Source organism: Hyaena hyaena, unplaced genomic scaffold (genome assembly GCF_003009895.1).
Source record: "Hyaena hyaena isolate Hyena2069 unplaced genomic scaffold, ASM300989v1 scaffold_1186, whole genome shotgun sequence".
Taxonomy (NCBI): Eukaryota; Metazoa; Chordata; class Mammalia; order Carnivora; family Hyaenidae; genus Hyaena; species Hyaena hyaena.
Window position 1 is genome coordinate 277,031 of NW_024081820.1, and position 22,038 is coordinate 299,068.

The window sequence follows — 22,038 nt, forward strand, 5'->3', positions numbered from 1 at the left end:
GGGGCCCGCGCCGGCCCCGCGTGCCCTGGGTGTGCGTCCTGCGGGTCGGAGCAGCGTGTGGGGCAGTGGGTTTGGGGCGGCGAGGCGGCCAGGCAGGACCGGAAGAGGGGGCTCCGGGGGTGGGAGACCGCCCGTGGGGAGGGCGGGTGGGCCCAGTGACGCGGAGGTGAGCGATCGGGGCCTGTCAGGGTGAATGTTGGCGGAGTTGGGGGGGGGGGGGATGGCAGGTCCTAAGCCAGTGCAGGCGTGGGGCGAGGGGTGGTTGTGGACCTGTTAGGGCGGCGTTGGGGGTCTGCAAACAGTGGAGGGACCGAATTAGGGATTTAAAGCATTCGTGCCTTAAAGCCACCTTCGGCGAGGGGAGGACCGGGCCGCAGGCCTGCGCTGGTTTCAGGGTAGCAGTGGCGCGGCCTTGGGGCGCTTCGAGGTGTCAGTGATCGGGGCAGCTGTGGAGGGCGGAAACGGAGTGCCCGGTGGGACTCGTGAAGGGCAAATGGAATTTGCTGGTCGGAAGGTGCGTGAAGTTGAGTATTTTCAGGCGACAGATTGGGGTTTTGTGTGGTGTAGGGATTGCTGGGATTTGCAAGAACTCTGTGAGTGGGGGGACGTCACCGGAGGAGGACTTTCTCGCTAACTTGTCGCCGTGCCTCAGGGATGAGTGGTTTCCGAGGCCGGTGGAGGTGTGTGGGGTGCTGTTTGTGTCACCAATTCTGGACTCACGGTGGGATGTCAGTTTACGTCAGGAACTGGGGAATCCAGAGATGAGGATTAGGATGCCTGGTGGCTGAGGAACTGAGTGATTAGGAAGGCCGCGTATCAGTCATTAGACGAGTATAGGGGCACCTGGCTGGCTTAGTCAGTGGAGTGTGCAGTTATTGATCTCAGGGTTGTGAGTTCAAGCCCCAGGTTGGGTGCACAGCCTGCCTTAAAAAAAAAAAAAAAAAGAGTAGTGATTGTGGAACTATGGAGTGAATGACTTGGTAGCCTGGAGTTGGAAGTCAGAGACTGGTGGACATTTGGCTGTAACTGGGGGACTATGGGAATGACTGGGGACATAGTAGATTTGGACAGTTGAGGAGATGGAGGAGTCATCGGGAAGCCTGTGGGCGTTAATAGGTTTGCGGGTGAATGAGGGACTTATTGGTGTGATAGGGTTGTGGGAGTTAGTGATGGGCCAACTGTGTCTGGTGACCGGGACTCACAGGGCTTGTTGGGAGTATGATTGGTGGAGTAAGTGGTGAAAGGGCTTTTGCAAATGGTTCATTAGTGAGCTATGGAATTGACTAGGAGGTCTTTGAGGCTAATGATTGGGTGGCTGTAGGGTTTGAAGACGAAGGATACCTGGATATCAGATGTTGGTTAAAAATGGACTGAGTTTTTATACAATATAATCACCGGTCTACAGTTATATTTATTGGTCTGAATGTGGGTATACTATATAGCATAAGAGGCAATTCAAAAATTTAAGAAGACTGTAAGATCACAATTTTGTAATAATGTCAGCATGATTTCTAACACCCTATGAGAGAGGTACCTTTGAAGCAGTGGGATTATGGATAATAATTGTTAGTTGATATGTATTTTCTGATTTCTCTATAAGCATGTCCTGTAATAGTAAGACCACTAACTAGTATTTACTAAATGTTTATGTGCCATTCATAGTTCTAAGGTATTTACATGTATTAACTAATTTAGAATTCAAAGAACATTATGAGCTTAAAATGAACTATTTTGTTGTATTTTGAGGAGAAACTCTGCTGAATTATTCCTTTCATGAATGGTTGGATTCACTTTCCTCTTTTCTTCATGCCTTTTATTTAAAAATGAAATTGATTGGGGCGCCTGGGTGGCTTAGTCGGTTAAGCGTCCGACTTTCGCTTAGGTCATGATCTCGCGGTTCGTGGGTTCGAGCCCCGCGTCGGGCTCTGTGCTGACTGCCAGCTCAGAGCCTGGAGCCTATTTCAGAGTCTGTGTCTCCCTCTCTCTCTGACCGTCTCCTGCTCACGCTGTCTCTCTCTCTCTCTCCTAGAGATAAATAAAAATATTTAAAAAAAAAAATAAAAAAATAAAAATGAAATTGATGTTCATGGGATGCCTGGGTGGCTCAATGGGTTAAGCATCTGACTTTGGCTCGGGTCATAATCTCACAATTTGTGGGTTTGAGCCCAGTATTGGGCTCTGTGCTGACAGCTCAGAACCTGGAGCTGCTTCAGATTGTGTCTCCCTCTCTCTGCCCCTCCCTTGCTCACACTCTGTTTCTCTCTTTCTCTCTCCCAAAAATAAATAAACGTTAAAAACATTTTTAAATGAAATTGATGTTCTTATTTTCCGTTTGCTGTATATTTTACACACACACACATACACACACACACAATTGCTGTCTTCCTTCCTCACGTTGAGAGACAATGAAATCTTGGTTAAATGCTGCTATTAATGCTGTGGGGTTCCTTCTGCATACCCTACTATTTGAGTCCTTGTTCGGTCTGTTTATGGTCTTTTTAAAAAGTTTATTTAATTATTTTGAGAGAGAGAGAGAGCATGAACAGGGAAGGGGCAGAGAGTTAGAGAACCCCAAGCTGACTCTACTCTTCTGTGGAGCCCAGCGCAGGGCTCGATCCCAAGAACTGTGAGATCGTGACCTGAGCCAAAATTAAGAGTTGGATACTTAAGTGACTGAGCCACCCAGGCACCCTGAGAGTCTTTTTTTTTTTTTTTTAATTTCAAGTTTTAATTTAAATTCTAGTTAGTTAACATATATGGTAAAATTGTCTTCAGGTGTGGAATTTAGTGATTCACACTTACATACCACACCCAGTGCTCATCACGAGTACCCTCCTTAATACCCATCACCCATTTAAAGTCTGTTTAGAGTCTATAGAAAACCCAGTTTGAGCTTTAAATGAAGGAAGGTGAGTTTTCAGCAAGAGGGAGATCTGCATCTACTAAAGAGACTTTGTTAACTGATTCAACAGATACCAGTTTCCACGAAGTAATTTGAGACAAAAAAGTCCCAGAGGCAAGTCCTTGGTGAAGAGAGTCCTGACCAGAGACTAATTTGACCATTAAAATAGGAGTCCAGAAGATTCACAGAGTCAAGAAGGATAGAGCAGAGCCTCGAGTTACTGGCCATTTCCCAAGAGTGGCAGAAAATGACCAAGTCCCAGGTGAGTAATTAATTTATTTCCTCAGTTATGGTTCCACACAGTTCACCCATTTAAAGTGAACCATTTACTGTATTTTAGTAAGTTAAGAGACCTCCGCAACCATCTAATTGTTCAACCACAATCTAATTTTAGAGGATTTTCATCCTCCTAAAAGGGAACCCACCTTTTTAGTAGGTATTCCCCATTTCCCCCCCCCCACCCCACCCCAGCTCTAGGCAACCAGAATATGCTTTCAGTGTCTCTGGATTTGCTCATTCTACCCGTTTCATATCAATGGAATCACACCTGTTCTTTTGTGACTGGCTTCTTTCACATAGCTTACTTTCAAATTGGGACATATATTAATACTTTATTACCTTTTGTTGTGGAATAATAATAGTCTAGTGTGTGACTATACCACATTTTGTTTATCAGTTCCTCATTTCCTAAACATTTGGATTATTTCCACATTTTGGCTATTATGGCTGATGCTACTGTGAACATTTGCATATATGTTTTCTGTTCTCTTGGGCACATACCTAGGAATGGGAATCCCTAGGTTCATGTCATAACTATATTTAACATTTTGAAGAACTGATAAACTTTTTTTTAAGTGTCTGTTTCATTTTATAATCCCATTATAATATATAAGGGCTTCAATTTCTCCACCTTCTCACCAACACTGTTACTGTCTGTGGCCATTCTAGTGGGTGTGAAATAGTACCTTGTGGTTTTCATTGCATTTTCCTCTATATCCATACGGATGTGTCTGGGTATAACAGTTTTATTCACATTTTTTTTTTTTTTTACAAATAGTTTATTGTCAAATTAGTTTCCACATAACACTCAGTGCTCATCCCCACAAGTGTCCTCCTCCATGCCCATCCCCCCAATTCACATTTTTTTTTTTAAAGGGAGACAGCATGAGCAGAGGAGGGTCAGAGAGAGAGGGAGACACAGAATCTGAAACAGGCTCCAGGGTCTGAGCCAGCTGTCAGCACAGAGCCTGACATGGGGCTCGAACCCACGAACCGTGAGGTCATGACCTGAGCCGAAGTCAGACACTTAACAGACTGAGCCACCCAGGCACCCCTATTCACATTTTTTTAAATGTTTATTCACTTTAGAGAGAGAGAGTGAGCACAAACGGAGACGAGGCAGAAAGAAAGGGAGACACAGAACCTGAAGCAGGCTCCAGGCTCTGAGCTGTGAGCACAGAGCCTGATGCTGGGCTCAAACCCAGGAACCTTCAGATCATGACTTGAACTGCAGTCAGAAACTTAACCTACTGAGCCGCCGAGGCGTCCTGTCATGTTTTTGTTTGTTTGTCTTAATTCACAATTTTTTTACTGCTTTCAGTTGGAAAAGCTCTTGTATGCCTTCAACTTTGGGGACTTTTCTTCTTTTGTTTCACTGATTATTTCTTCCCCCTTTATTCTCCATTTTCTCCAGTTTTGGAATGCTTAATGGATATTCTCTTCTGGATCTATCCTCTGAGTTTAAAAACGTTTAATATGTTTGACTTCGTTTCTTCTCATCTTTATTCTTGCAGAGTTCGTCAGTGTGGTGATTCACACTACGTATGCCCTCTTCCCCTAGGTACATTCTGCTGTTTGGCCAGTAGATCAAGATTTTTTTCCATTCAAGTTTTTAAATTTTATTTTTAATTTAATTAATTTATTTATATTTATTTATTTTTTAGAGAGAGAGTGAGCGAGCGTGAGCATGGAGGGGGGCGCAGAGGGAGAGAGTATCCCAAGCAGGCTCCACATTCAGTGTGGGGCCAGACTCAGGGCTTGATCCCACAACCCTGAGCCAATATCAAGAGTTGGATGCTCACCCAGCTGAGCCACCCAGGTGTCCCCTCCGTTCAAGTTCTAATAAAAACTCTTTTAATGATTCCTTCTAATGTTTCAATGCGATGGTTGAAGAGTAGGGCCTAAAATTTGTGTGATGTTTGCCTTGAAATATTTGTTTCAAAATTAAATATACTATTTTCTAGGGATAATATCCTATATAGGATGTAAAATCCAGATCTTGTGTTTGGCTTAAAATCACTCTTTTTTTTTTTTTTTTTTTTTTAAATTTTTTAATGTTTATTTCTGAAAGAGAGAGAGGGAGACACAGAATCCAAACCGAGCTCTGAGCTGTCAGCCCAGAGCCCAGTGCGGGGTTTGCACTCACAAACCAGGAGATCATGACCTGAGCTGAAGTCAGACTCTTCACCAACTGAGCCACCCAGTCAGGTGCACCAGTTCACAATTAAATTTAGATTAGGGCCACCGATAATTAGCTTCACCCCTAGCCTCCTCTACTTACACCTTTTAATCTTTTTGTTGTGTGACCTGAGAGGGAGTTGGACTGCAGTTTCAGTTAATTTTGGTTCATGTACATATTCAATGCCGGAAGACTCCTAGGATCTAAGCATTGCAAAACTGTGAAGAACTGTGAATTTTTCTCTGCTTTCCACCTGTGTGGGGGTTGGGGAAGTTAACATAGTTGGCCTGAGGCACCTATCTTTTAAAAGGCCTCCGTGCAAGGTGGGCATGTGGAAACTTAGCCTGTGCAAAGCTCCTTACTTGATAAAGGTGTGTCACTGCACCTGTACTGGATAAATAGCATGATTCATGGCGAACAGCTGCTTTCCTTTTGCTTTCATTTTGGTAGCTGCCAGGCAGAAGGGTGCCTGTGTGACCAGCCTCCATTAAAAATCTTGGGTGGTGGGGCGCCTGCGTGGCTCAGTCAGTTAAGTGTCCAACTCTTGATTTCGGCTCAGGTCATGATCTCACGGTCTGTGAGATCAAGCCCTGTGTCCAGCTCTGTGCTGACAGCACAGAGCCTGCTTGAGATTCTCTCTCTCCCTCTCTTTCTCTGCCCCTCCCTGCTCTCGCTCACGCTCTCTGTCTCTCAAGTATATACATATGTACATACATATGTATATACACACACACACACATGTATATATTTAATCTTGGGTTAAAATTTTTTAAATAAGATAATAAAAAAAATCTTGGGTGGTGAATCTCTAATGGTCTTTTCTGGACACATATATCATACAAAAGTTGCTGCATTGTCATAGGCAGGGTAGAGTGTGCTCTGTGGGACCCCTCGTAGGAGAGGGAGAGCTTAGGGCTACTGCGCTTAGATCCCTCCAGACCCTGCCTGGCTTTCCCGTACTGATCTATCTGTGTGTGCTCACTGCGCTGCTGTAACACTTTAGCCGTGTACAGCTGTGGCAAGTCTCGTGTGTCCTTCTAATAGATTAGTGAATGTGTGGGTGGTTTAGGGAGCCCTGAAACACCGCTTTTTTTTTTCTTCTGCACTTTCTTGGCCAAATTCCAGTGGAGTGGAGAGGAAATTGTCGGGCTGAGCAGTCTTTGTGTATCAGGGTGCTTCCAGGTCCCTGTTTTTCTCACCAGGCATTATCCTTGTCCATGCCTTGGTTAATTTCTCCAGATTCCTGGTAAGTCCCTCAGGCTTGTGTCACCTGCTCCACTGTCTATCCACGTGCAGTCAGGCCCCTCCCCCAGGTATAGCACCTGCTACAGCTCCCTGCTAATCTGTCCAGGGCTCTCTTCTTTCTGACTTGGAAGTCCTCAAAACTGTGTGTCCAGAAGTCTCTACTCATATATAGGAAACTGTAGTCACAGGTTAACGGGAGCAGAGGGGTCCTTTGCATCTTCCTACGTTGAGTTGGAAGTAGAGGTCCCATTCTGTCTTCATTCTTTTTTTTTTAATGTTTATTTATTTATTCTGAGGCAGGGGATAGGACAGAGAAAGGGGGAGAGAGAGAGAGAGAGAAAGAGAGAGAGAGAGAGAATCCCAAGCAGGCTCTGCACTGTCAGTGCAGAGCCTGACATGGGGCTTGATTCCATGAACCGTGAGATTAAGACCTGAGCCAAAATCAAGAATCAGACACATAACTGACTGAGCCAACCAGGCGCTCCCACAAGTGTGTTTTCAAGTTTCATCCATGTTCCGTATAAGTCTGTGTATTTCCACTGCTGGCTGATCACTGTTTGCTTTGTCACTACCTATTTTCTTGTCAATAGATGTTGAGCATTTTCAGATTTGCTGTTTTATTAAAAAAATTTTTTTTAATGTTTATTTCTGAGAGAGAGAGAGAGAGAGACAGAGGTAGAGTGTGAGCAGGGGAGGGGGAGAGAGAGGGAGACACAGAATCTGAAGCAGCTCCAGGCTCTGAGCTGTCAGCACAGAGCCCGACATGGGGCTTGAATGCACAGACTGTGAAATCATGACCTGAGCTGAAGTTGGATGCTTAACCAACTGAGCCACCCAGGCGCCCCCTCCAATTTGCTGTTTTAGACACTGATGTCTTTGTTGCCGGGTACACACATACAAGAAAGTCTCTAAGGCAGGAGCAGAAGGTGAATATTTTGGGCTTTTCCAGCCATGCATTCCCGGACACAACTGCTCACCTCCGCTGCGTTTCCTGTGAGAGAGTCACGGATCATTCGCGAACAGTTGGCTGGAGGCTCACTTTCAAGAAACTTTATTTTAATATCGAAGCGCTGGCCTGGGCTTGGCAGTTTGCAGCCCCTGCTCTAAGGTGTGAGCCCAGCGGGCGGCACTGCTGGTGCACAGAAGGTGACTGTCCCCGCTGCTGGCGCACAGAAGGTGACTGTCCCCGCTGCTGGCGCACAGAAGACGACTCTGCACCACCACACCCGCGGTGCATTCATCCACATTCTTGGCTTCTCTAGATATTGAAAAGTTTGCGTTTGTGGCAGTCTAAGGAGTGAATGATAACCCTTACAGCTGTAGCTGTACCACGTACGTTCTTCGGCCCCAGCGTCTGTGGTAACTTGACCCAGCGAACAAGACTGAGTCCCAGTGAGGACAGAATGAATCCCGTTCACCTTCGTGCTGACGACACTGGAGTGGCACCTCGCACACTTGTGGGCCGAAAAACATTCTGTCATACTATCTTACTTAAAACACTACAGGATTTTTAAAAGACTTCTAGTTCTTGAATAAGGTATAATGCAGAACCAGGTATATGATAAAGAGCCTATATACTGAATCATGATAAGAATGGTCAAAATCAACGTACCAGGGACGACTTCATTTACAAATAGCGGGAGCTCTGATAATAAGGCTACTGAACTTTCTCCTGCAAGACGCCTGGAAGCAGGTGGCCCTGGGCAGGCACAGCACACGACCGGGGTCATAAAGGACGAAGGGTGTTTCCAGGTTTCTGCTCTGCCGCCCTTCACTTGCCTTGTCTCAGCCCAGCGTGGCTTCAGCAGCTCCAAGAGTAACGTCTGCAGCAGAAGCAGGAGGAAGGGGAGAGGGGAGAGGGCACCATCAGCATCTCGCTCTTCTCCGGAAGCAGCAGCTGCCCTGCAGATGGCCTCACACACCTTGCAGGTCCCATCGCCAGCACACGGTCACACGACGGACTCTAGATGGAAGAGAGACAGAACAGAGGGAACTGGCATCCAGCTCAGAATAGTTTCCATTTGTTCCCGGGAACCAAGCACATTTGCATGACGGTTCCTGAAAGCTCCCACTCCAGGGTCTTCCCGCCTTTCCTTTATTATCTGGCGTCCGTGTCTTCAGATTCAGTAGAAACATGCTCTTTCAGGAGTCGTTGTCATTTGAGGATGTGGCTGTGAGCTTCACACGGGACGAGTGTCAGCTCCTGGACTCTGCTCAGAAGAACCTGTACAGAAATGTGATGTTGGAGAACGTGAGCAGCCTCGTGTCCCTGGGTAAGGACATCTTCTTGTGCAGACCCAGACTCCGCCCATGCATTTGTCGTTTCCTGTTCATTTACTATAAATTGGGGCCTTTGAGGTATGCAGTGACTTAGGATTTAGTTTAAGAATTCACAAATTCTGGGGGCGCCTGGGTGGCTTAGTCGGTTAAGCGTCCGACTTTCGCTTAGGTCATGATCTCGCGGTTCGTGGGTTCGAGCCTCACGTCGGGCTCTGTGCTAACTGCCAGCTCGGAGCCTGGAGCCTGTTTCAGAGTCTGTGACTCCCTCTCTCTCTGACCCTCCCCTGCTCACGCTGTTTCTCTCTCTCCTAGAAATAAATAAAAAAACATTAAAAAAAATTACTTTAAAAAAAAGAATTCACAAATTCTGGGGCGCCTGGGTGGCTCAGTAGGTTGAGCGTCCAACTTTGGCTCAGGTCATGATCTCGTGGTCAGTGTGTTGGATCCCCGCATTGGGCTCTGTGCTCACAGCTTGGAGCCTGGAGGCCACTTCAGATTCTGTGTCTCCCTCCCTCTCTGCCCCTCCCCAGCTCGTGCTCTGTCTTTATGTCTCAAAAATAAATAAACGTTAAAAAAGATTAAAAAAAAAGAATTCACAAATTCTTAGCCCTGTTTTGTCTTTTAAAACATTTTTTTTATGTTTTATTTATTTTTGAGAGAGAGAGAGACAGCATGAGCGGGGGAGGGAGGGTCAGAGAGATAGAGGGAGACACAGAATCCGAAACAGGATCCAGGCTCTGAGCTGTCAGCACAGAGCCCGACGCGGAGCTTGAACCCACAAACCATGAGATCATGGTTGCCCAACTGACTGAGCTACCCAGGTGCCCCAGCGCTGTTTTGTCTTGAGCGTTATGCACATCCCAGATGGAAGGCCTCACGGCACAGCCTCTGAAACTAAGCATTCAGTTATTCTTAGAAGCCTGAGCCCCAAAAATTGGGCTCAAGTCATGTGTGATTTTTCATATACAGGATTTCAACTTATCAAACCAGATGTGATCTTCAAACTGGAGCGAGAGCAGCCATGGACAATAGGTGAAGAGGTCCCAAGCCAGAGCTTTTCAGGTGAGTCACATGTGAGATGGTGGAATTTCAATGCCAGTTTAGGGGTGCCTGGGTGGCTCAGTCAGTTGAGCATTCGACTCTTGATTTGGGTTCAGGTCATGATCCCAGGGTCATGGGATCAAGCCCTGCATCAGGCTCAGCGATGAGCATGGAGCCTGCTTGGGATTCTCTCTCCCTCTGCCCCTCTCCTGATCTCTCTCTTTCTCTAAAATTAAAAAATAAATGAATAATGTCAGTTTACAGTGGATGTAAAGACAATGAAGGGTGGGCAGCTCTGAAATGTTGTTTAGATAATTGTTGAAATCACTAAACCTTTAGAGGGGACTCAGAACCACGGATATGAGCTTCTCAGATACCCAGATGTTATATGTATAACTTATCTGTATGAAGATAATCTGTTCATCTGTGCTTTGATTTTAGAGTGAGGTGTGCTTCTCTGGTCTGTACTGAGCAGCTCAACCCTCCTCACGTCAGGCCACGTATGTGCTTTTTCCCTCCCACACCACGAGTGTATCCTGCTGGTAGATCCCTTTTCTTTTCTCTTCTACCAAGAATTCATTGTGATTTTTTTCTTTTCATCATTCTAATTCCCTCCTATTTTCTTTCTCTTTTCATTGTTAAATACCTCAGATTACTATTACATACCCGAGGTCATTTCTTCTATTCTCTCCTTGATTTCTTTAATGGAAGTTTACTCCTATGCCTGTAACCAAAGGAATAACTTTGGTGTCATCATTGCCTACCTTCTAGTGCAACTTTTAATTTATTTAAAAAAATTTTTTTAATGTTTTATTTATTTCTGAGAGAGAGAGAGACACTGCGCGAGCAGGGGAGGGTCAGAGAAAGAGGAGATACAAAATCTGAAACAGGCTCCAGGCTCTGAGCTAGCTGTCAGCACAGAGCCCGACGCGGGGCTCGAACCCACAAACCATGAGATCATGACCTGAGTCGAAGTCAGACGCTTAACCGACTGAGCCACCCAGGCGCCCCCTGGTGCAACTTTTTAATGCTGACTGTGCCCAAATGAAACCCTACCTTTGCTTAGGACAGATTATTATATCACGGCCTCGAGCAACCTATTTGGGCAAAGTGGGTTTTTTTCCCTTTTCTGTATCTGTTATTGATTTTCTACCTCAGTTTCCATGAGAGCACTTTATTTAATTTTATTTCCCAAATGGTATAGCTGTGCATGATTGTTTCTGCACTTCTAGTTCATCTGGTTCACAGTTATTGAATTTACAAAACGTGATTATCTTTCTCTTTTCTAGAATACTGGAAAGTTGATGATTACAAAGCTTGGCACCGAGAAATCCAAGACAGGATTAAAAAATCGGAACACGTCCATGACACTAATGCAAGCGGAGAACCATTTCAGTCCTGCATGAGCCTCGCACCTTTAAAGCAAAAGTCCAATAAGTGTGTCTCAAATGGAAAACATTTGAAATACTCTTTGGATTTATTTACGGAGACTGGAAACCGTGGAAGAAGGAAACCTGGTAAGTTCAATAGATATGAGAAATCCTTTTTCTATACCGAACATGAAAAAACTCATGTTGGGTTAAAGTGCTATGAATGTAACGATTGTGGAAAAGTAATCAGCAAGAAGTCACGGCTCATTGTACATCAGAGAACTCACACAGGAGAGAAACCATTTAAATGTAGTGAATGTGGCAAAGCCTTTTCCCAGAAGTCACACCTTGTGACGCATCAGACCATTCACACAGGAGAGAAACTTTATGGATGTGAGTGTGGGAAGGCCTTCTCTAGAAAGTCACATCTTGTTACACACCAGAGAACTCACACAGGAGAGAAACCTTATGAATGCTGCGAGTGTCACAAAGTCTTCTCTCAGACGTCACAGCTCATTATTCATCACCGAAGTCATACAGGAGAGAGACCCTATGCATGCGGTGAATGTGGGAAAGGCTGTAGTGGGAAGTCACAATTTATTACTCATAAGAGAACCCATATAGACGAAAAGCCCAATAAATGCAACGAATGTGGGAAAGCCCTCAGAGAGAAGTCAAGTCTCAGTAAACATCAGAGAATCCATTCAGGACAGAAGCCGTATGGATGCCGCGAATGTGGGAAAGCCTTCAGTGGCAAGTCGCCCCTCCTTAGACATGCGAAAACCCATTCAGGAGAAAAGCCCTATGGATGTAAGGAATGTATGAAAGCATTTATTTGGAAGTCCCAGCTCATCATACATCAGAGAACTCACACAGGAGAGAAGCCCTGTGGATGCAGCGCTTGTGGGAAAGCTTTTTCCCAGAAATCACACCTCATGATACATCAGAGAATTCACATAGAGCAGGCACCCCAGAAATAGAGTGAATGTGAGAAGCTTTTAAGAAAGTAATCACACTTCTCTCTATATCATAAAACACATTTATAGAAATTCTGTGAATGCTGTGAGTGTCGGCAAGGCATTGGCAGGAAGTTCTGCTTCCTTAAACTTCAGAACGCCAAATGGGAGAGGAAGGCTATGTGTGGAGCAAATGTAGCAAAGACAGTAGAGAGAAGCACTCAGCCAGTAGTCTAGTCTCATTGTAAATCAAGTTATTCATATTGAGGACAAAAATACTGATTTCAGGGAATATGGGAAAATTTGTCCATAGAAATGTTAAAAAAGTCAATCTCCAACTACGGTATTGCATCTTTTAATGAAAAGATTATATATTCAATTTTAAACAATGAGCATATGAAGCTATAAAGATCTGTCTGTCTGTGTATGAATATGTTCAGTAATTGTGACAGCCAAGTAGAAAGTCCATTGCTTATATTCCTGAGTATGGCTACATGTTATGGATTTAAAGAATTTCATACATATGTGAAATTAATCTGTGAACACAGTAAGTGTCATGTTTATAGCACAGCATCTCCCCGGAATGCTGCACAATGTATATCGTTTGTCTTGTACTATAATAGAAGATAAGCCGTACCAAAGATTCAGTTATTTAACAAATAGTTTAAATTATATTGCCAGATACTTTTTGGCATATGTAAATGTTCTCGGGACCACTTACCATGCTCTGTGTTCAATAATAGAGGCTGGAGTTTTTCAGTAAAATCTCCTGCCTCTTCTGAGTCACCAGTTATGTCCAGATTGTTATTCATATTAAATATGCAGGGGCGAGAACGCAAGTTAGCATATGACCAAGTGCGCGAACGAAACGCTCTCAACTGCATTGCTCATCACCTAAACATATGAGAAATGGAGCTGGTGAAAATAAAATATGCACAAAACATATCCTGCTATTATTTTTCAGGGACATTTCTTTTTTTTTTTTTTTAATGTTTATTTTTGAGAGAGAGAGAGAGGTAGGGTGCATATACATGGGCGAGGGGCAGAGAGAGAGGGACACAGAGCATCTGAAGCAGGCTCCAGGCTCTGAGCTGTCAGCATGGAGCCCGATTTGGGGCTTGAACTCCCGAGATCATGACCTGAGCTGAAGTTGGAAGCTCAACCGACTGAGCCACCTAGGCGCCCCTCAGGCGCCTTTTTTGTTTTGATGTGAAACATTGATGAGTTTTCATTTTAGAATTTAGTTCATAGATCATGAGATCGAGAAAAGTCACATTGTGCTTAGAGACTCTAGACTTGAGATATAAATGAGGACTCCTAGGACTTTGTATTTTCTCTTGTTGGGGAGAGGATGAGAGTGTCGCTGTGTGATTAGCCCATTCGTGATAGGCAGGACAGCACTATTATCTTACCGTCACATGTGTGTGTCACAGGAGCATGAGAAGGAAGGGTGCCAAATAACAGAGTGCGTAGCCATGCCGGCCCTGGACCTGCCTGGGCTTCAGACCCACCCCCTCCCCCACCTGCCCTGCTCCCGGGCCTGGGGAAGGCGGCCCCACCAGTGCAGCCCACTCTCCCGTACCCAGTGCTTCTACGTGAATTCGGGGAAACTGAAGGGTGTGAGATGAGTAAACCAAACAAGATAGTTCTTCCATCTGGGCCTCAGGTAACCTCCAGCAATGGTCGTGTCTCCTCTGTCACTGCAGCTGCTCCTAAGTAGACATGCTGTGGCTGCAGCTCCCGCTGGGTGACCCTGGATTGGGGACCCAGTACCCACCTCCTCCGTGTGTCCCCCTGCTGAGTGATGGTCATGAACGCCTGCTTTTGCACCTGGTTTTGCTTCTCGGACACCTCCCCACCCGCTCCGGCTTCTCATCCCTCCTCTCACCTGTGTAACCAACTTCCCGCGTTAGGTTCCCTGTTTTACTTAGAGTAGAATTTATTTTCAAGGTGGGACCCTTTGCATTACAGGTACGGCAGAGACTGTGCATGTTGGTTCTTAAATCAGGGCGTAGAGAGCATCCTACAGGGCAGCCCCCCAACCTTGCAGAGTATGTGAGTTCCCAGAGAATTACTCTTAATAACCAAATACTGGAAAAAATTCAAAACAGCTAGTGAGTGGATAAAGAAAACGTGCTATGTCCATACAGTAAAATACTTTTTTTTTTTTTTTGCAATAAAAAGACGTACAACATAGTTGCGGCAAGAAAGGAACCAGACACAAAAGACTAGACTAGATTTTCTATTTAAGTGAAAATGTCTGGACTTTGGTTGCCTTGGGCTGGGCTTACAAGCGCGGACTAACTGCGAACGGAAGTGAGGGGAGCGCCTGGAGGTGGTGACACTGGGTTGTGGTGAGGGGCTCATACCTACCAATTCGCTGAAAGTCTCTGAGCTGAACACTGAAGTGGGCAAATTCAATGGTGTATGAATTATCCCTCAATAAAGCTGTTTAAAAATGGGTAGAGCTAAAGGGAGAAATAGAAAAATGCACACTCATAATTGGAGACTTTAACGAACTCCCTTCCATTATTAGCAAATAGAACAAGTACACATAAAAAGTCCAGAAGGATATAAAGTATTGGAGAAATCTTATGAATGAGCTGGCCTAATTGACATTATCGTCCTCTACATGTAGAATCTGCCGAATGCACACTTTTTTCAAGTGTCCATAAGGTATTCACTAATATAGACTGTATGTGATGGCATAAATCAGGCCTCCATAGGTGAAAATATAGGATATGTTCTCTAATAACAATAAATATAAAAATAATGACAAGCCATCTTAAAATATCCAAATATTTGAAAATTAGGCAATATCCTTCTAAGCAACCCATAAAACGAGGAAGAACTCACAGAGGGATAATCCTACCCATACTTAGAAAATAGAGGAGTAAGAAACACTTCCCAACTCATTTCGTAAGGTTGGCATAGCCCTGATACTGAAACCTGGCAAGGGTATTTTAAGGAAAGAAAATTACAGGCCAATGAATGAATATAGATTCAAAAACCTAAATGCAGTATTAGCATATAATAATTAGAAAATATTAGCAATAAATAAAAATAAAACATCATGATGGAGCGCCTGGGTGGCTCAGTCGGTTGCGCATCCGACTTGAGCGTCGGCTCAGGTCATGATCTCACAGCTTGTGGGTTCGAGCCTCGCGTCGGGCTCTGTGCTGACAGCTCGAAGCCTGGAGCTGCTTCAGATTCTGTGTCTCCCTCTCTCTCTGACCCTCCCCTGCTCACGCTGTCTCTGTCTCTCAGAAATAAGTGAAACATTAAAAAAAACCAACATCATGACCAAGTGACATTTATCCCAGAAATGCAAATTGAATGCATATTTAAGAACCAGTTGGGGCTCCTAGGTGGCTCAGTCGGTTAAGCATCTGACTTTGGCTCAGTTAATGATCTTGCAGTTCATGGGTTCGAGCCCTGAGTTGGGCTCTGTGCTGACAGCTTGGAGCCTGGAGCTGCTTAGGATTCTGTGTCTCATTCTCTCTCTACCCCTCTCCTACTTGTGCTCTGTCTCTGTCTCTCAAAAATAAATAAATATTAAAAAATATTTTAAAAGAGAACCAATTATAGTTTACTATAATAACAAAGAAGAAAAATCATTTATCTCAGTAAAAAAACTTGACAAGATTCAAATGGGAGTATTTTGAGGGATTTGGAAATAGTTTATCTCTTGATTGGATGTTAGAGATAGTTGTATATTTATTATAACTTATCAAACTACCCAATTAAAATACATGCATTTATTGTATGCAAGTTACGTATCAATTATAAACCTGAAACTCAATTCAATCTCGGATTGGATTCAAGAGCACAGTCCCTGTATTATCTTCCTGAAATAAAAAAGGAGTAATCCTCTCTGATCTAAGATAGTATCATCTGGAGAGCTCTACATTTCTAACATACACAAAATTTAACAAAACAAAAAATGGTTAGATGTGGGGCATCTGGGTGGTGCAGTTAAGTACCTGACTCTTGGTTTTGGCTCAGCTCATGATCTCATGGTCTAGAGATCAACCCACATCAGGCTTATCGAGGAGCATAGAGCCTGCTTGGAATCCTCTCTTTCTCTCCCCCCACCCCCCCGCCGTGCTGTTTCCCTGCTCATACTATATAAATAAATAAACAAACTTTACATTTTTTTTTTAATGTTTATGATTGAGACAGAGAGAAACAAGACGAGCGGGGGAGTGACAGAGAGAGAGGAAGACACAGAATCCAAAGCAGGCTCCAGGCTCCGAGCTGTCAGCACAGAGCCCAATGTGGGGCTTGAACCCACAAACCGTGAGATCATGACCTGAGCCGAAGTCGGAGGCTCAACCGACTGAGCCACCCACGTGTCCCCAAAGAAACTTTAGTAAAATGGTTACATGTGCAAAAAATCAGGAAAAAGTGACTGGTGATCCAAAGGAAAAAAGAGCCGCAAATGATTCAGATATTGGAATTTCCAGACAAAAACTTTGAAATAACTATTATTAATAAGTAGTAAAAGATATGGGGTGCCTGGGTGGCTCAATCGGTTGAACACCCATCTTAATTTTGGCTTCAGGTCATGATCCAGAGTTGTAGGATTGAGCCCCAGTTTGTGCTCCACACTGAGCATGGAGCCTGCTTGAGATTCTTTTTCTCTGTTTCTTAAAAAAAAAGTATCAAAAAAATAAGTAGAGAGGCGCCTGGTGGCTCAGTCATGATCTCACAGTTCATGAGTTGGAGCCCTGCATCAGGTGAGTTCGAGCCCCGCTTCTCTCTCCCTTTCTCTCTCTGCCCCTCATGGGATTCTCTCTCTCTTTCTCTTCCTGTCTGCCCCTTGTTCATTCGTGCCCTCTCTCTCTCTCAAGAAAAAAAATAATAAGTAGAAGAAGATAGAGGACAAGATAGATATCATGGATGAAAAGATGTAGAACTATAACAAATTGAAGTTATAAAAAAATCAGTGGATAATGCTAAAGCTAAAAACACAGAGATTATGAACTCAATGCATGAGATTTACAGCAGAGGAGACATAGCAGAAGACAGGATTAATGAATTTAGAGTTAGGTCAATCGAAATATCTGTTAAGAAAATGAAAAAAAAAAAAAAAAAGGGATGCCTGGGTGTCTCAATCGGTTAAGCGTCTGACTCTTGATTTCCACTCAGATCATGATCTCAAGGTTGGTGGGTTCCAGCCCTGCATCAGGTTCTGCACTGACAAGGGTATTCTCTCTCTCCCTCACTCTCTCTCTGTTCCTCCCTGGTTTTGCTCACTCACCTTCTCAAAATAAAGAAATAAACTTTAAAAAGAAAAAAGAAAATGAAAAAAAGAGGGGCACCTGGGTGGCTCAGTCAGTTAAGCGTCTGGCTCTTGATTTCAGCTCAGGTCACAATCTCACAGTTCGTGGGAACCTTTTCTCACTGGCCCTCTCCCATTCATGCTCTCTATGTCTCAAAACAAATAAATAAACTAAAAAAGAAAAAGAAAGAAAGGAAGGAAGGAAAGAAGGAAGGAAGGAAGGAAGAGGGAAAGAAAGAAAAAAGGGAAGCAAAGGATAAGAAAAATACTCACAAATCACATTTCTAAGAAAGAACTTATATCCAGAATAAAGAACTCTCAAAACTCAAAAGTAAGGACACAACAACTCAATTAAAATTTTTTTAATGTATATTTATTTTTGAGAGAGAGAGAGAGAGAGACTGAGTGTGAGCGGGGAAGGGGCAGAGAGAGGGAGACAAAGAATCTGAAGCAGGCTTCAGGCTCTGAGATGTCAGCACAGCGCCCAACACAGGACTCGAACTCATGAACTTGAGATCATGACCTGAGCCAAAGTCAGACGCTTAACCGACTGAGCCACCCAGGTGCCCCACAACTCAGATTTTTTAATGGATAAAATAGTTGAACACTTCAAAGAAAGTTTATGTATATTAAATAAGCACGAGAGAATATGACTCACATCATTATTAGGGAAATTAATGCCACAATGAGATATGAATCATTAGAAACCTATTAGAAATGCTACCTATTAGAATACCCACCTATCAGAAATGCTAACGAAAAACAGAAGAAGTGACGGATAGTATTGAGTGCTGGTGAAGATACTTGGAGCCACTAGAACTCCTACATTGCTGGTGGGGATGCAAGATAATATAGTCTGGAAGGCAAGTTGGCCCAGAGGGATGATAGAAGGCTAGATCTTCATGCCCCTAAGGCTTTGCCAAGGGATTCTTAGAAGAAAGAGCAACAGAAGAAAAAGCAAATTGGCCTTCATCAAAAGTAAAACCTTTTGGGCTTCAAAAGACAACCAAGAAAGTGAAAGGATACCCTACGGAAGAGGAGGAAAATATTTGCAAATCATATGTGGGATTTTAAAGCTATTTATACAGATATATAAAGAACTCTTACAACTCAATAATAAAAAGAGAAAAAGCCCAGTTTATTGCTAACAGAAGTGTGGTGTAAGTTGTCAGTTTGAGTGATTGCTCCTCTGAGAAAGGCTCGTAAGTTGTGTTGCCTGGACAGAAATAAATATAATCAAATATCATAAAAACACATGAAAAATTCTTCAATAAAAATGTTTATGTGAAATGTGAGTAATGGCTATAGATATGATCTATTTTGAGGCCTATATTCTTGTTTCATAGATTTTCTTTTAATTCATCTAAATATTTCAGTGTGTGTGTTTATGACATATATACACTATGTTCTTTAAGGTATATATGTATACATATGTAAACAAATTGTATGTTTTACACATGAAATAATTATTTATAAATAGACAATTATGTGTAAAGAATTAAAATATTTATCATGAAAACTACCAATCATAAAATCACATGGGAATGATAAATGTATTACATTTCACATTCTGGTGGATGCCCAAATTATAAACGATGATTTGTGGGTCCTTCCACTGCAGTTTGCGGCTGTATCGGTAATGTTCTCGTGTAGGAATGTTCGAAGTTGTCTGTGTGTGGTGTGTGCTGGACAGCTGGTATGAGCAAGCTCAGCCTGAACGCCCTGTTAATCACTCTCTTGAGAATGTAGAGATCTTGACCTCCCTCTATATTCCCATCAGGAAGGATATGTAGAAAAACACGCTCAGCGTTCAAGATCAGGGACTCCGGCCATGACCAAGCTGGAGTGTCTCACTGTAAGGAAGGGTGTCCTTGTACGTTGGCCATGCAAGGAGGGGAAGGGCCCAGGTAGTCTTGGGTTATACGCTGTAACAGCTTGCCGCACGTAGATCCCAGCAGCAATACTTTATCCATTTGGCCACTGCTGGACTCCCTGCGTGCGGGTCCCCCCGGGAAGCCTGTGTCTCCGTCGTTCTCTCTAGGTCCTTTCTTTGATCTCACTGGACCATTGCCCACCACTGGCTTAGAATCGGCTGGGGTACAGCCATACGCTTTGTCAATATGAAATCTGTGCGTTAATTAGAACTTGTAATATGGCACCAGACTCCTGAAAGCCATCAGGAAGATAGTCTCCTGCTTTTGAAATCAGTTTTCATAATAAGGATAGACGGAGTCTGACATTTATAGATTTCTAGAGTATCCAATCGTTCACCATGTATGGTATTTGTTTTAATCTGAGTGTCTTTTGGGAACAGAGATTACGAAGGCATCTTTAGTAACCCACAGAGGTTTGTAAATAAGCACATGAAAGTATTTCAGAGCTATCTACTGAATTTCACATTTTAATTTTGGTCTCCATATTTTATAGTTACTAGAGTGTCTGTATGTATAGGAGTTAAGTAGCAATTTACGTAGAAGGGCTCACACTCAAACCACCTACAAGTTTAGAGAATTTAGAACAAAACAGCACAAGACATTCACAACCTCTTGAAATTAGCCATTCTGATTGAGATGACTCTTTGTTGAGCACATTGGGTGCATCTTGAGATCACAGGAAATTCTATGTTTTGATAGGCCAGATTATAATATTCAAATTTTTGATTAAATAAATTAGTGAATATTTGAAAAACAATGGATGCTGTCCAGTTACATATTAACATCCTTTTATTTCCACAAAATAAAAGAATTATATACCCCACATTAAAATTTTTTCAATATTAAGTCCTCATTTCCAGGGGCGCCTGGGTGGCTTAGTCGGTTAAGTGTTCAACTTTCGCTTAGGTCATGATCTCACGTTTCGTGGGTTCGAGCCCCGCGTCGGGCTCTGTGCTGACTGCCAGCTCAGAGCCTGGAGCCTGTTTCAGTCTGTGACTCCCTCTCTCTCTGACCCTCCCCTGCTCATGCTGTCTCTCTCTCTCCTAGAAAAAAAAAAAAATTAAAAAAATAAGTCCTCATTTCCAGATTTTTAAGTAATTCACATAATCGCATACTGTAAATGTATTCTTCCCTAGACTCTTTTAATCAAATATATGTGGCCTGCACCTCGCAAAATGTATTAATGCTGTTGATTTTCAAGTTTTAAATGGAGTGTGGCATTCCCATGCACACTTTTCCTTTGCATAATTATGCAGTGTTCATCATTTTGGAAAACGTTTCTTTGTGCACACACTTACCCAGTTAGAGCACTGAGGAGCCGCCTCTGAATTCTTAGCGCAAAGACAGGACAAAGAAATTCTACTACGCAGTTGGAGACTGGTGATCATACAATCACTTTATAAGGCTGGTTGATGACTTGGTCAGGAGCAGTAAAACAGTGTGGTGCGTCAAGGTCGTCGACTCAGCTGCACCCTTGGTTGTGGGGTCCACTCAGGGCAATGCTGGCTGTGCAGAGACTCCGGGAAGCTGCATGGGCCACACGTCTGCCTGCTCTGTGGCCCTGGCGAGGAGTGGGTGTCGTCTATGCTGGGTGACTGAGCTCAGCATGAAGAGTTGCGGGAAGACAGACCCTGAGTAAGAATTTAAAACGTAAATGACTTTTCTCTATGTGGCAGGGGTTGAGAACATACACATTTTCCCTTGAAACAGCAAAGTAAGTCAACAGAAAGTTACGAAATACATGTATGTTTTTATTCCATTTGCCTGGTTCTACAATTTAACCTATAATAGGATTATTCTAAAATCGGCTTAGGATATAATAAGATTTATTTTTAAAAGTATATTAAATTTTATATATATTATAAATTGTGCATAATCATATATGTAACGTATATTAAAATATACATTAGACATTTAAATTTAATAATCACATTAATTAGAGCTATTAAGTAATATTAATATACAAGAAACCCAGCACCAGGGCGGCAGCCTAGGTCAGGCCGAAACCACCCCACCCACCAGCGGGGTATCAGGGGGCTCCCTTCTTCCCCTTCGGCCTTCGGCGGGTGAAGACCGGCTACTTGCCCCGCATTAGAGGAGCGGTGGCCGGACGCGCTCCCATCCGCCCCCCTGTCCGGCCCCAGCGGCCGCTCGAGTTGGGGGGGGGCGGGCAGAGCTGCCCCGGCCCGCGAGGTGGCGACGCCCCTCCGCCTCCCCCCCCCCCCCCCCCCCCCCCCGTGGAAGGAAGGCGGACCCAAAGGTTCGCGGGCGGCAGTGCGGGCTGTGCACCCGCTCGGCAGGGCCTGGTCCACGCTGTCCTGCTCCGGTGACCTGACGGGCAGCGTGTCCAGGCGCCGGACAGCACAGGGCGGGAGGCACAGCGCAACGCGGGCACCGAGGGAGGGACGCGGGCTCCGGGGGGAGGGAAGCGGGCACCGGGGAAGGGACGCGGGCTCCGCGGGGAAGGACGCGGGCACCGGGGGAGGGACGCGGGCTCCGCGGGGAGGGACGCGGGCACCGGGGGCAGGGACGCGGGCACAGGGGGGAGGGACGCGGGCACCGGGGGCA

General features: G+C 44.2%; 1 protein-coding gene and 1 long non-coding RNA gene across 2 annotated transcripts; one reads left to right on the forward strand and one right to left on the reverse strand.

Annotated features, from left to right (window-relative positions):
• The first annotated feature begins 7,493 nt into the window (after positions 1 to 7,493).
• Positions 7,494 to 13,194, forward strand: LOC120224534 (zinc finger protein 84-like). The gene is made up of 3 exons (XM_039222795.1): positions 7,494 to 8,878; positions 9,855 to 9,947; positions 11,216 to 13,194. Exons 1-3 carry the CDS (start codon positions 8,740 to 8,742, stop codon positions 12,274 to 12,276), a joined length of 1,293 nt encoding a protein of 430 aa, XP_039078726.1. The 5' UTR covers positions 7,494 to 8,739; the 3' UTR covers positions 12,277 to 13,194.
• A 7,283-nt stretch (positions 13,195 to 20,477) lies between these two features.
• On the reverse strand, positions 20,478 to 21,874 carry LOC120224525. Its single transcript, XR_005526597.1, has 3 exons — positions 21,725 to 21,874; positions 20,769 to 21,101; positions 20,478 to 20,513 (listed from the first exon to the last, which is right to left on the reverse strand). It is a non-coding gene; the product is annotated as an uncharacterized LOC120224525 (long non-coding RNA).
• Between the last annotated feature and the right edge of the window lie 164 nt (positions 21,875 to 22,038).